This window comes from Megalobrama amblycephala, linkage group LG17, assembly GCF_018812025.1.
Source record: "Megalobrama amblycephala isolate DHTTF-2021 linkage group LG17, ASM1881202v1, whole genome shotgun sequence".
In the NCBI taxonomy this organism is placed as follows: domain Eukaryota; kingdom Metazoa; phylum Chordata; class Actinopteri; order Cypriniformes; family Xenocyprididae; genus Megalobrama; species Megalobrama amblycephala.
This window is the reverse complement of record NC_063060.1, coordinates 14,206,688-14,222,009: the sequence shown is the minus strand read 5'-3', so window position 1 is coordinate 14,222,009 and position 15,322 is coordinate 14,206,688. Positions and strand designations below refer to the sequence as shown.

General features: G+C 34.7%; 1 protein-coding gene across 3 annotated transcripts in view; it reads right to left on the bottom strand.

Moving 5' to 3' along the window:
- The window catches only part of rock1 (Rho-associated, coiled-coil containing protein kinase 1), a 105,207-nt gene that overhangs the window by 12,852 nt on the left and 77,033 nt on the right, over positions 1-15,322 (bottom strand). For 2 of the 3 annotated variants that reach the window (XM_048163646.1, XM_048163647.1), the window contains exons 26-31: positions 14,332-14,523; positions 13,921-14,086; positions 6,627-6,697; positions 6,429-6,517; positions 6,222-6,300; positions 1,143-1,404 (exon numbers count right to left, since the gene is read on the bottom strand). In XM_048163646.1, the coding sequence (XP_048019603.1) occupies positions 1,143-1,404; positions 6,222-6,300; positions 6,429-6,517; positions 6,627-6,697; positions 13,921-14,086; positions 14,332-14,523 (859 nt within the window). Of the gene's footprint in view, positions 1-1,142; positions 1,405-6,221; positions 6,301-6,428; positions 6,518-6,626; positions 6,698-10,977; positions 11,387-13,920; positions 14,087-14,331; positions 14,524-15,322 lie in introns of those variants that run through there. The other variant, XM_048163648.1, reaches the window with a different exon arrangement.

Sequence of the window (15,322 nt, the reverse complement as noted above, 5' to 3'; positions counted from 1 at the left end):
TGGGCTAAATTCCAAGCTCGGAGCCCTCAATCCTCTTGGACAGCACACCAAATACGCTTATTATATATATATATTTTTTTACTCTATTCAATCATTTGTAAGTGTGAACTCATGAAAACATTGCCACAGGTAATCAGACAATATTTATTTATTTGTTAAAGGTTTTTTTTTTTTTTTTTTTGCATCTCATCGTAGATTCAAATCTATAAATCAAAATGTATTGCATTTATGATGAAAAAGTTCAGCAACTAAGGCTCTATCGCTATTGCCTCAATGGTGTTTAGTGTCTTTAGGTGGATTAGGACTGTTTGTGATTTGGTCTTAGTAACTTAGGAGTCCTCTTGACTACTCCTAATGTTTCACAGATTTAGGAGCTACTTTTAGCGCTAAAATGCTTTGTGAAATACTCTTAGAGCAAAAATTTAGGACTCCTAAAATTAGGACTGACACGCCCATTATTTTTAAGAGTTTCTCCTAAATCAGCAAGTTAGGAGCTACTTTTAGCCTTAAGATGTTTTGTGAATACGGCCCCTGATCACTACTTTTAGACCTACCTGAAAAAAGAAAGCTGTCTATTTAATTTCTATCTTTATTCTATTGTAGTTATTTGTGCTATTGTTCATAATTTGTTCATTTTTTCTTATTTTCTTACTGTTTACTTGTTTTTTTAAAATTCAATTTACTATTTGAAATCAAGCAGACCAAGTAAAAAAATATTATTGCTTCAAAAAAAATGGTATAAAGCTATTCAAAAGATCATTCAATGTCAATTACAATATCAAGGCAATTACAATTTCAAGGGAATAATCGACAATTATGATTTTTGTCATAATCGTGTAGCCCTACTCCAGGGGAACACTTGACCTGACCTGTCTCAAAGGCTTGGAATCACTAAGATCATGGAGAATATGAAGGAAACATGCCTCCGGTTGTACGGCTATATTATGAGCAGTAACAAGAGCTCTGAGGCAAGAACAGCCCACTGTTTTAACCCACAAGGCCACTGACCACATGAATGACCAAAAAAAACAGTGGATGGACAGTGTTCCAGAATGTATCAAACCTTATAAATGTAAATAACAAAAATATTAATAACAGTAATAACACTAAACACAAAGAGGCATTTTCTGCTTCTGGCTCACCTTTGCAAGGGGCGATAACATCCTCCTTCTTGTCCAGATGGTCCTTGTGGCACTTGACATGGCAACGGCGGCACTCCAGGGCTGGCGGAGGCTTGAACACATGCCACAGTGGTTTGGAGCAAGCCTCACAGTTAGAGGGGAAATGGTAGAGGGTGGGGATGAACTCATGGCCTTTGTGGGGCAAGCAGTTGGCCTTATCACCCTGAGGGACACTCTCCACGTCCGCTTCCTTCCTACACTCACCTTCATTAGCATAAAGGATCTAAAGAACAAAAACATATTTTTCAATATGTTAATTTAAGTGAAGGTTTAAAGGGTAACGAAACATTTTTGAGACATTAACATACATGCATATTACACGTCACATTTTTTTAAATATATATATATATATATGTATTTCGGTGTAAACTGTAAACATCTCTGGTTACTTATATAACCTCAGTTCCTTGAGATGAGGGTACAAGACATTGCATCAGTAGCTGATACTATGGGGAAACACCTTTATCCAAAAATACTGAAGCTTTTTTGAAAAATGCCAGTGTAAAACACTGTCACTGCCAGTGTTTTTTTTTTTTTTTTTGCGTTTATTTTTGGCCATATTACAGAGATCTGATATTCTATTTGTCGTATTTCTGTTTTGCATAAAACTGAAGAATATTCGGTACATCCTATACTGTACTCTAAGTGATCTGATATTAACTTTTGCATGGATTTTATTGAAAAGAGCTTAGGCTCATGTAACCAGAAGTTTTAAGATATTTGAATATGCTTTTAAGTTTTTATTGCCTCATGCCTCATGGGTTTACATCTCCTTTTCCTTTCAGTCAATACAAGAGATTGAAGTACTCGAGGAACTGCTTAATCTGGACACTCACAAATCTGCTGGATTGGATGAATTAGACTCATTATTTTTAAAGATATCAGCTTATATTATTGCAGCGCCTATCACTTGCATTTTTAATCTTTCACTCCGTACTGGTGTTTTCCCAAGGGATTGGAAACCCCACTTTTCAAAGGGGGTGATAACTCAGATTTAAACTGCTATAGACCTATTTCCATTTTGCCTTGTCTCTCTAAAGTATTAGAGAAGTTGGTTAATAAGCAGCTCACGCACCATTTGGAGACTCATAATGTTTTTAATCAGTTTCAGTCTGGCTTCAGATCCGGTCATAGTTGTATCACTGCTACACTTAAGGTTGTCAATGACATCATATGTGCCATTGACAACAAGGAATATTGTGTAGCTGCATTCGTTGACCTGGCAAAGGCTTTTGACTCCGTGGACCATGAATTATTGCTGGATAAACTACGAGGTATTGGACTCTCCGAGAGCTGTCTAGCTTGGTTCAAGAGTTACTGCACTGATCGCTCACAATCAGTAAAGGTGGAGGGGTTTGGGTCAGATCCCCTGCCTCTATTTAAAGGGGTCCCACAAGGAAGCATACTGGGGCCTTTACTTTTGAATATTTATGTTAACGATACTGCTTTTGCTGCAGGTGACTCTTACATACACTTATATGCTGATGATACTATTATTTATTCATTTAATTCTTCCCTGACTATCTTTACTGCAGGCCAGTTTTACTCGTATCCAACATGCTTTCTCTAGACTTCACCTAGTTTTAAATACAAATAAAACGAAATGTATGGTTTTTAATAGAAATTTACCAAACGTTGAACATCTGCCTAAAATTCTCTCATTGGATGGTTCTGAAATCGATTATGTTGATTGCTACAAATATCTTGGTATCTGGCTTGACAGCAAGTTATAATTCGAAACGCACATAAATGCACTACTCAGCAAGGTTAAGTCTCGCATTGGTTTTCTTTATCGTAATAAATCTTCTTTTACACATTCTTCTAAATAGCTCTTGGTTAAAATGACAGTACTTCCGATTTTGGATTATGGTGATATAGTTTACAGGTCTGCTTCAAAAACTTTCCTTCATAAATTGGATGTTATTTATCATTCTGCAATCCGCTTTGTGACTGGAGCCTCATTTAACACTCACCATTGCCATCTGTATTCTTTACTGAATTGGTCTTCTCTACATTCGCGCAGACAAATTCATTGGCTTCTGTTTATTTATAAAACTCTTATTGGTAAAACTCCATTATACTTACAGTCCCTTTTAACTGTTCATAATACAAGTCGTAATCTGCGCTCTAGCAGTTTCCTTACTCTCTGTATACCCAAAGTCCGCACCTCCTTTGGTCGTTGTTCTTTTCAGTTTTCTGCTGCATACGATTGGAATCATCTGCAGCAGACTCTAAAGCTTAGCTCATTCATATCGCTTTCTTCCTTTAAAAATTCAGTTCACAATAATTCAGGATCATTGTACTTGTTTTTAGTTTATTGTTCGCTTTTATGTCACTGTGTAGTTGTCACCTGTATTTTTATGTTTTTTGTATTGTACTGGTTTTTTTATGCTGCCTCTTGGCCAGGTCGTCATTGTAAATGAGAACTGGTTCTCAATTGACTCACCTGGTTAAATAAAGGTTAATAATAATAATAATAATAATAATCTGTGAAACGTTGAGGTACCATCATAGTAGTTTCGTGTGCGCGTGAACGTCATGGCAACGTACAACACAAAGTACCTCACGCGGGAAACACTTAAAGGGTTAGTTCACCCAAAAATGAAGTTTCTGTCATTAATTACTCACCCTCATGTTGCTCCAAACCCTTAAGACCTATATTCATCTCCGGAACACAAATTAAGATATTTTTCATAAAATTCGATGGGAATACTTTTTGTGCGGCAAAAAACAACCACTGATTTGAAACAAAAGATTCGTAAAGCTTCGAAGCTTCATGAAGCAGTGTTTTGAAATTGGCCATCACTAGATATTGTTGAATAAAGTTGTTTTGTTTTTTTTGTAGGGCTGCAACAACTATTCGATAAAATTGTTAATAATCGATAATGAAAATCATCGACAACGATTCTCATTATCAATTAGTTGGCTCCGCCCACCATGCACGGAAGACTTACGCCAGTCGCATCAAATTACAGCACTGAATAACTTCTAATTTCTATGGACCAAAATGCATCTAAAAATAGTGGAGGAAACAGAGTGAGCTGCTGCGGGAAAGGTACGAAATCAAAGCTTATCAAAACATGAGAATTATTTATTTTAAGCTTCAAGCTAATGCATTAGCCTAATGGCTTGCCCTGTCAGGCGCTTTGACAGATGCATGTGCATCCTCAGCGCAAAACGTTCATTCTACGGCTATATCCTTATCTGTAGGCTCATCCTTACAGTCTGCGTTAAACTTCAAACTTTACTGAATAAGCGAACGCGGGAGAGAGGGAGACTATTAATATTCAGTGCAAAAATATTCATTTTGCTGAAATATCTGTTGTTTAAAGTTAAATTTAGATTTAAAAATCAACATGTCATTCAAGTATTTTATGAGAGTATACTGTAAAAGGGATAACAACATGTAATTGAATATAAATGTAAAACGTTTCTTATAGCCTATTTACAGGATAAAGAAATGATGGTAAGAGGTGATTGTGTCCAAAGTGAATGTGTGTTCCAGCAGAACATTTATCTTGCCTGTTGGTTAACAATGAGTTTGTGTTTTTCTTTATTATCTTTATTACTATCTTCATTTTAAATGTACAGATTACTATATTCAATATATACAGTGCTAAAGTTATTAGACATCTGATACCCAATGTATGGTTTGTGCCACAGGTCAGGGCAGCATAACTATCAGTATTGGTGATTACTAAAATAATTGTTCATGTTTCTGTAATGATTAATCCACCAGTATGTGTAAGCTCTTTAGTTACAGCAGTATTTCTAAAGCTACAATATATTTATTGTTATCATCCATGAATTTTTGATTTTACTGTTTTACAAGAAAGGCAGGAAAAAGTAAAACACTTCATAGTTGTTTTTTTTTTTTTTTTTTTCAGATTCCCAGTTACAGTCAATACAAACTGTTAAGTTTTTTTTAGGATATTATGTGTGAATATTATTTAGATACTATGTAGTTGTTTCAGTTTGTTATTTTCCTAATAAATGGCAATACCATTTTTAGTTTCAAACAAGTTTTTGATAGATTCCTAAAATATTTGTTTTCTCTCTTTTTTATGACAGGTAGTGTAATAAATGACTATGTTTTCATAGCATTCAGTTGGCACATTTGTTTGAAGTACATTGGGCAGGATGTGCAATAGTGTGTTTTTTTTGTCAATAAAATAAAAATAAATAAAATTAGGATTTTTATCTAATTAAATTGATTAATCGAAAAAATAATCGGCCAACTAATCAAAATAATCGTTAGTTGCAGCCCTAGTTTTCTGGTGTACAAAAAGTATTCTCGTCACTTCGTAACATTAAGATTGAATGTTGTACTCACATGAACTGTTTTAAATATGTCTTTAGTACCTTTATGGGCATTTGAAAGTGTTAATTATCTTGCTGTCAATGCAGGCCTCACTGAGCCATCGGATTTATCAAAAATATCTTAATTTGTGTTCTGAAGATAAACGAAGGTCTTACGGGTGTGGAACGACATGAGCGTGAGTAATTAATGACAGAATGATCATTTTTGGGTGAACTAACCCTTTAACGTAACGCGTAAATGCGTGTAACTAACGTAAATCATGCAAGCTGATATGCATAGGCCTCGAATTGTTAGCGAAATAACACATTAGCGGACTGGACGGAATAATATGGAATTTTTTTTCCAGAAAACTTCTTGCACAAAATAAATTCAAGCACTTTCAAGGACCTGTATCTATGTATGTTTATTTTCAAAAACTTTCCAGAGCCTTGAATTTTTTCAGATTCACAAACTTTTAAGGATTTCAAGGACCCGTGGGAACCCTGGAAAGTACAGTGTGAAACGTCAGCTTATGAATACCTTGCAACAAACTTGGAATGATTTCAGCTTCCCTACAGTAGTTTCCCAAACATGATCCAGCACAGTTGTTGAACTATGTGTATTTAAGCTAAAAGCACTGATACAGTGACACGTCATTACATGGAATTACATTACTTTTTTTTTTCTTTTTTCTTTTTTTTTTAAATAGAATCACTGTGAAAAAAATTTAAATAACTGACCTGGAATATTCTTGGAATTTCATCCGTTTCAGCTCGATAAACGTCGCCTTGTGTGACAGGACGTACATGGAAAAGTTTGCTGAAATAATATTGAAATAATACATTTTTAAAGTGGCAGAAAGGGAAATCATTCAATTTTACATAAAAGAATGAATCAGTTAACAGAGATAATTTGTTCCATGGATAGTTATTCATCAGAATACTTACTCAATATCTAGTACCATAGAGGGGTTTGACTGCTCCTTGTCTTGCTCATCATTGTAAAAGAGAATTTTTTTACTGCTCACCACAACATACTGAGGGAAACAAAAACAAATATTGAAAAAGGGGAAAAAGAGTGGGTCATGCATGTCTAAATGCATGCACAATAATAGCTTAATACATAATTCTTCATGCAAGTCTTACCTGCTTTTTCCAGCCATATCTTTTTATATTAGCCCTATTAGGTATTGCAAGCCAGCCTTCAAGCCTTGATTCTGAAAACAAATAAAATCTATTATATCCAAGTCAGAATTTGAATAAGCAATAAAATAGACATGCAGTAAAATGGAAACTGGAAACACAAACCAAGGTTGTGACACAATCTACAAAAACTAAATAGCTTTTACTAACATGCGTAAACCAGGTACACTTTAAAACAACTGCGTCACATTACAGGGTTGTAGCTGTAAAATCCCATGCTGTTTTGTTAAGTGAAACTAGCAAGGAAAAAAGAGCAGAACTTTATTTTATCGATAAAGAATTAAATGGTGAAAGTGAGATGTCCCATACCTAAGCAGATGCTGATGAGAATGTGAAAAAACAATGGCTAAATAGCTGTTTGACTGATTACCCAATCAATTTTGGCTATAATAGCTCACAACATGGACCACAGCCTTAGTGATGTCAGTGGAAAAAGGAAGTCATTTCAGAGGAGCACCAAGATATTTGAGTTTCATTAACAATTATAAAGAATTGTATTTTTTTTTGGAATAACAGGCATGATTGTTTAAAAGAACACAACAGCAGCTAGAAGCTATTTGGCTTGATTAACATGAACAAATAGGCCAAAAGGTGATGTCAGTTTATTACAGTACATTTAAATGTTTTTCTTTGGAATGACATAGACTGAAATTTTGCATAATAAACCCAGGAATGTGTATCATGTTTATAGCAGTATTAGTAACTGGCTCAATACAGCAGTTTGTTACAAAGTATATTTTATCATCAAATTAAAGTGACAAGACAAGCCTGCAATGTTGCCCCTTTTCTGTAAATGTCAACCAAACTATGATGCAATTAAATTAAAATGTTACTGGTTTGAAAGCATATGTGGTTGTGAGAAAGACAGGTAGGTCACATAAGAACTGTAAAAAAAAAAAAAATAAAAAATCAAGCATAAACTGTGTTACCACAACTGAGTGTGAATGCTTAATGTCATTCATTCTGTATTGAGCATGCTGCTGGTGCAATAAATAAACCAACCATACATACATACAGTCAACTTACAGGAACACGTGTGCTTCCTAGGGCTGGGTATTGACACCGTTTTCCCAATGTGATTAGATATTCATTCTTTTGGGAATATTTTATTTTAAATGTCAACAATTCTGACTTATGACCAATTTAAATTTCACAGTCACACTGGATAAATGTTAGTTGGATAAATTAAATAATTTGGATAAATTAAAGGGGTCATGACATGAGAAATCAAATTTGCCTTGATCTTGAGACATATAAGAGGTCTTTGTAACATAAAAACATCCTGCAAGTTTAAGAGCTTAAAACATCCTCATTATAAACAAAGCAAAGAGAACTCATTAAGCCGATTTCCACTGCATGGGACAAATGACAGGAAGTCATTCATTTGCTATGGAGTAGGTTTGCCTGGTATACTGGTACTACGGTAGTATCGTGATACTAAAGCTTCAAAATACTGGCGCCTTAAAGGGTTAGTTCACCCAAAAATGAAAATTCTGTCATTTATTACTCACCCTCATGCCGTTCCACACCCGTAAGACCTTCGTTAAGGCCTCCATAGCAAGCAATGACATTTCCTCTTCATAAAGGTACTAAAAACACATCTAAATCAGTTCATGTGAGTACAGTGGTTCAATATTAATATTAGAAAGCGATGAGAATATTTTTGGTGCGGCAAAAAAACAAAATAATGACTTATATAGTGATGGCCGATTTCAAAACACTGCTTCAGGAAGCATCGGAGCATAATGAATCAGCATGTCGAATCAGCGGTTCGGAGTGCCAAAGTCACGTGATTTCAGCAGTTTGGCAGTTTGACACGCGATCCGAATCATGATCTGATACGCTGATTCATAACGCTCCGAAGCTTCCCGAAGCAGTGTTTTGAAATCATCCATCACTATAGAAGTCGTTATTTTGTTTTTTTGGCGCACCAAAAATATTCTCGTTGCTTTATAATATTAATATTGAACCACTGTACTCACATGAACTGATTTGTTTTTAGTACATTAATGGATCTTGAGAGATGAAATGTCATTGCTGGCTATGGAGGCCTCACTGAGCCATCGGCATTTCAACAAAAATATCTTAATTTGTGTTCCAAAGATTAATGAAGGTCTTACGGGTGTGGAACGGCATGAGGGTGAGTAATAAATTACATTCTTGGGTGAACTAACCCTTTACCGGGAAGATTTCCGAGACAGCGGAGACAACGAGAGCTTCTTTCCCATGTTGCCGTGCACAATCATAATGAACGTTAATTGCGACTGCCACTTAGTGGCGAATTCCAACAGTCATGTCTGAATGCTGTGTGCAGTAGAAAGGCGGTATTGTAATCACTGGCGCAGTCTACACAGTATGCAGATGCGCATTCAGTTTCTGACATACTCTACACACTTGAGTCTGTTAACAACAGGACAAATGGAATCATTTTGCATTTGCATCTCTGTACAGACCTCAGAAGGATCCTAGCTCTGAAAAAAAGTGGATGGTTCATTTTAATGGTGTCCCCGTTGAAGGATAATATGTTTGTTTGGAGCACTTTTGTTTTGTCAACAAGGCACAGTGTAATGGGGAGTTCGCAAAGAAACTTTTGTTGACAGATGAAGCAGTCAACTCTACTGGATCTGACAGCAGCTGCATTACAAACCACAAGTAAATGATTTCATAATGCTTTGTCTATAAATGTCGGTTTATAATAATATAAATGATCCCCCAAGGAACATATTAATATAAGAAAAAAAAAAAAAAAAAAAACAACATGTCATGACCACTTTAAGGGGTTTCAACCTTTACAGAGTCAGGGACAAGCCATGTTAAATTAATAAACTTTTGGGCCATTCCTTATCAAATCAACTAAATTTCAGAAACTGCCCCAGCCCAAATTTTTGATTTTGTTAATATTTTTTTCTGAAGAAAGACAAACATAAATAGTGATGAAAGCCAAAATATTAAATGTCATAAATGTATATTTACTGAGCAATTTACTGTTTTGTAGAGGGGGGTCAAATTGACAATTTTCACCTGAGGTTTGCAGCCAAATTACAGGGGGTAAAAATGACTTTAGAAAGATGGCAGCATCATATTTTATTTTTTACACAGAGATTGGTAGGTCTATCAGTAAAATCTGTTGACTTTAGCAATCTTTGTTGCATTATATGACAACGGTTACAGTTCAAAAATGGGAAAAAGTACTTCTTGTGTTTGTATGTCTGTAACTCAAGAAGTATTAAAGATAATCTTAATATCTTTTTATATTTTGGTTTTTAATGTTTCTTTTGGTATTTTCATTTTTAAGGCCCCATATGGTACAATCCCAGAGATATAGAGATCATAATGCAGTTCCATGAGTAAATTGGTCAATTGTACACATTTTTAGTGGTCGAAAACAAAACGTAGGTCACTTTGCTTACAGCTTTGCATACAACTTTTTTTTCTTTTAAAGAGGAATATGTGAACAACAAATAATGTTGAAGCTATCTCATTTATTTCTATCAACACAATTGTATAGAATATACCTGAGTGCCATAAATATTGTTTTTCCTAAGTTTGACTCAAATACTCAAAAAGTATTAAAGACATCTCAATATGATTTTAGATTCTGGTTCTTAAACTTCTCTTTTAAAATTATAATTTTCAAGGCCCTATATGGTTCAGTCCCATAGATATGGGGATCTCAATGTGGCTCCATGTTGAATTTGTTGAATATTTACTCATGGAGCTGCATTAAGATCTCCATATCTCTGGGATTGATCCATATAGGGCCTTTAAAATAAAAATACCAAAATAAAAGTTTGTTAACTTTGTTATATTAAGATGTCTTTAATACTTCTTGAGTTACAGGCATGCAAACTTGGGGAAAAAAGAAACAAGAAGTGCTTTTTCCCATTTTTGTACTGTCACCGTTGGCATATAATGCAACAAAGATTGCTAGAGTAAACAGATTTAAATAATAGACCTACCAAACACTGTGTAAAAAAGTAAAATAATGATGCTGCCATCTTTCTAAAGTCATTTTTACACCCTGTAATTTGGCTCCAAATCTCAGGTTAAAATTGTCATTTTGACACTACAAAACAGTGAATTACTCAGTAAATATACATTCATGATATTTAATATTTTGGTTTTCTTCATTTATTTTTCTTTTACCAGAAACAATAAAAGGATAAAAATCTAACTTTTTAGCTGGGGACCTCTGGTTGAGTTGACACGGAATGACCCTTTTACTTTTACTACATGATCCTCTGTGCATAACCTGCAATTTGAAGGCAATGCCAAGTTCTTTATCACATATCAAAATTTTAACCCAGGGCAATAGAAATACAAATACTAAAGCTATACACACAAATATTAAAAGAGTGTGACGACTTAAAACACCTCTGAAAGGTGCTCAGAGTAGGGGTTAGTCTAAAAAGATTTGAATACGTAAAATATTTTTCACTAATTTCAGCAATTTTGCTAAAAATGAGTCTAATAAAAAAAGTCTAAACTCTATCGTTATAATCACTCTGAGTAGCTTATTTCTGAGGTATCACCAAAACACATTTGACATTCAGATGCATTCATTAAAATTAAAAAAAGTAATGAGAAGAAACAAAATGCCACCCAAGAGCACAATCCAGGCATAATGCGATCCCAATCTTAAAGTTTACTCACAGAAGAAAAAGAATAGAAGATACACAGATAAGTAGAGCAAGAAGAACTGACTATATATGAGGGAGAACAAAAGATGAGAGAGGACTTAAAACACAAACAATGGCAGTCGATGACTATGTTCACCACCTGGCAACATGAAACATCCTATCATCAATCACAGCATTATCATTGTAAGTCATAAGAACAATTTGTGTGCTAAATCTAATTAACATTATAAATACAGTCCTGATAAATATACTCTAACAAAATGGCATTCATTAGCACAAATAATTAGGACAGCCCTTGACTAAAGGTTTTTCTGGTCGACTACTAGTCCTTCATTTTAAGCTATTAGTCGACTAATCACACGTTTATTAATAAACCATATAAATCATAATAAAGAGCCTTTAATGACTACTTGGCCTAATCAGCATCCAAGTGCACGCATAAAGCTTGCCACAGTGCACTGGCAGAAGTAATGATTATGAATGTGACTAATAAAATTTTGGTCAACTAAGCCTCTTCTCATTGACTAACAGTTAGTCGACCATAGGTAGTATTCCTTCTCACAAAGTCTGAATTTTTTCCCCCCACTTTTTTTCTGAAATGGAAAATTGATTTCCAGTGGAAATCAATTAAAATTTCAAATCATCTACACGGTCTATTTTACTTTCATAGTTTCATAAGAGTTACAACATATAACATTTTACCAGTGGCTTTCATATTAATTTCGCATTATTGCATGCAAATTCTGTATAGCAATGGAACAATATGAATGTCTTTTGCCTATAGGTGTCAAACTTCTTTTAGAGAGAGTTTGATGTAGTTCTAGATGAGAAAATATGTTTGGGATTAGGGGTGTGTTCACATTTGTAGTTCGATTCTCTTTGTTCTTTTGGTCTTTGTTCTTTTGGTCTCCTGAAGTGGTTTGAGTGATTGGATTTAAATCCGTCTCGAAAGCGTTTTCGAGGGCATTTATACATGATCTTTTACGATCTGATAGCTATTCGATCAGAGAAAACGCATGAAAGGACAAATTTCTGCCACTGTTTTGATTCCTTTACAGTTTTTATAAGCTCTTCACAAGTTCTCCACTGGTAAAAATACCGTCATATGTATGCACATACAACGAGAGCATTTAGCCCAGCACACATCATTGTTTTGGATGTTCAGTTGAAAAATATACATCATAAAAGCAGTTTTTTTTTTTTTTTTTTTTTGTATCTTTAGATTCAGTCTTAAATATTCCAACTCCAAGCGAATTAGGACTAAATGTATCTGGACCAAAATAACTGAGAGAATGGAATTACAAGTGTGAACATACCCTTAGTCACACCAAACTTGATGTATTATGATAAAGGCAAGCCTGCTTACTGTTAGTTACCAATTCTTGTTTTGCATTTTGACAGTGTTGCATGCTGATTAGATAAATCAGCTAAAATACAAACAATGAGCAATGTGAAATATGGGTAAATTGTTTAAACAAAATTAAAGCTTCTTACTTTTTGCATTTCTTCTGCTCTGCATGTTTTTTTGTTTTTTTTAATAAAACAATTTTAAATCCATTCCCAGCACACATGTACTGATGATAGCAAGACATATGTGACTCATGTTGACAAAATTTTGGTCAAATTTGAGATTTTACAAAAAATTAGTTCATTAAGCCTTCATGTAGTGATCCCAATGCTCCAAATAGCAATTAAACATCTAAAAGTATCTTTATTTGTACGTTTTCTGATGCGAGTACCTTTCCCTTGTCCATGAAAATGCCATTTTTCTCTGTTCGCTTCTCGAAAACTGCCACTTCCCCTCAGCACAAGTTTGGATTCCAAAATTTGAATCAGCATTCCAACTTTGTGAATATTCATAGTGAAGTCTGAACCAATAAAATGTGATTTTCAAACTCATGCTGATGTAAACAAAACTTGGTCGTGCTGACTGACGCATCCGAATCGTGCGCACAAAGATGCCTTTCAGACAGCGCGCGATCCCGATATACAAATTACAGTATTTCAAAATATCTGTCTTGGCGAGTATTAGTTTATCTGATGTGTTACATTATATTAGATCTGTGCAGTACAGTAGACCTTAATAAATAGGCTGTTTCATTAATGTTAATCAAACAATTGTGGTATCATGGAAAAAAAAGTTGAATTTGGTTTTGACTTTGTGTGCCAAATTTGGTGTTGTTGTCAGGGATTGTAAGGGATGGTTGCTAGGTGATTTGGATTTGGAACCTTCAGAAAACTTTAACTCAATTTTTCTCAAAAATTACTTTTATCGACTTCATACAGATGTAGCTCATTCATTTTTTGTCAAATTCCAATAAATCTTACATCATTTTGAAAGTTTTTTAGTAATAACAATAGCTCATTTTTTAAAATTTGCTAATTGCGACTCTTTTTGCCAGCACGAGTCACATATAGTCAAAGCTTCAGAATTAGCTGGCTAATGTGGGCTTTCAAATAACTACAAATGCTAACCAATAACGATTCAAACTAAACTGACTAGCAAACTAATTCATCAATATATATCAATTATATATAAAATATATATAGGCCATTTATATAACAGAAATATTCATACTTTTTGAATGTTCCCTTACCAGCAATGTTACTGTCCATCTCGTCCGTCTGAAGGCTGGTGACGCTGGAGTTGTCCACGCGGAGCTGCAAGTCGTTCAGTTTCTCTCTAAGTTGCTCAATGTCACTTTCCTTACTATCTAGTTGCATCTGCAGCTCATTGCGATACGTGGACTCCTCTGCCAATTGCTGCAAATACAAACATCACCATTAACTACGCCAAAATAAACTATACTACTGCAACGTTTGGCTCATGAATATTGATGTCATGCTGATGTAGCTTCCTAGAGTGTCCAGTTATGAAACTTTTTACATTTTCATGAGGCAATCCTTCACCACAGCAGGACTAGAACTACTACTTGTTGAACTTGATTTTGAGAATCATCAGATTCCACTGATATTGTTACTGTGAAAACTATTAAACATTAACTTGCCGCTTGCATCTCGTTGAGCTCCTTCTGGTACTTGATGGCCATGTGGTTGAACTTCTCCTTCTCCTGGTTCAGCTCCAGCTGCAGTTTGCGATTCTCCTTCTCTTTCTTGCGCAGGTCAGTGGTGCTGCCTCTCTTCTTCTGGTCCAACTTCATGTCCTTACGGTTCATAATCTCAGCCAGCTTATTCACCGCCTGCAGTGACATGTTGAAGCGTCAAGATGGTAGAATGACCAAAAAGTAAAATGACCAAAGAACAAAAGATACTTTTCCTTTCAGACATGTCATATATCAAACAAGTCTGGTTGAAAACTAAGTGAGCTGCTTTGTTGTCAGCTGCCTACATAGACAGAAACCTAACTAAAATGGATACTTAATGAGCATCTCTCACACTTAAATGATATGGAATGCTCTTCATGGGCACCACGCAAATAGTGTATATACATACATATATATATATATATATATATATATATATATATATATATATATATATATATATACACATATACATATATATACACACATATATATATATATATATATATATACATACATATACATACATTATATATATATATATATATATATATAAAAATGGAAAAGCCATGTGTGACAAACTAAGGACACCCTTACTGTTAACAGAATTTAAGAGATTTAGTAGCAGTCAGGCGCTGCTAATCAAATGTCAGACTAATTGATTATCAGAAAGTGTGAAGACTTCTATAAAAAAAGTAGAAGCTTTGGCAGTTTGCTGATCTGTATGCTTCAGGTGTGTGTTAACACAATGCCAAGAAGGAAAGACATCAGCAATGATCTTAGAGAAGCAATCGTTGCTTCAAAACAGTCTGGGAAGGGCTATACGGCCATTTCCAAACAATTTGAAGTCCATTTTTCTACAGTAAGGACGATTATTCACAAGTGGAAGACATTCAAGACAGTTGCCAATCTTCCCAGGAGTGGACGTCCCAGCAAATTCACCTCAACATCAGAC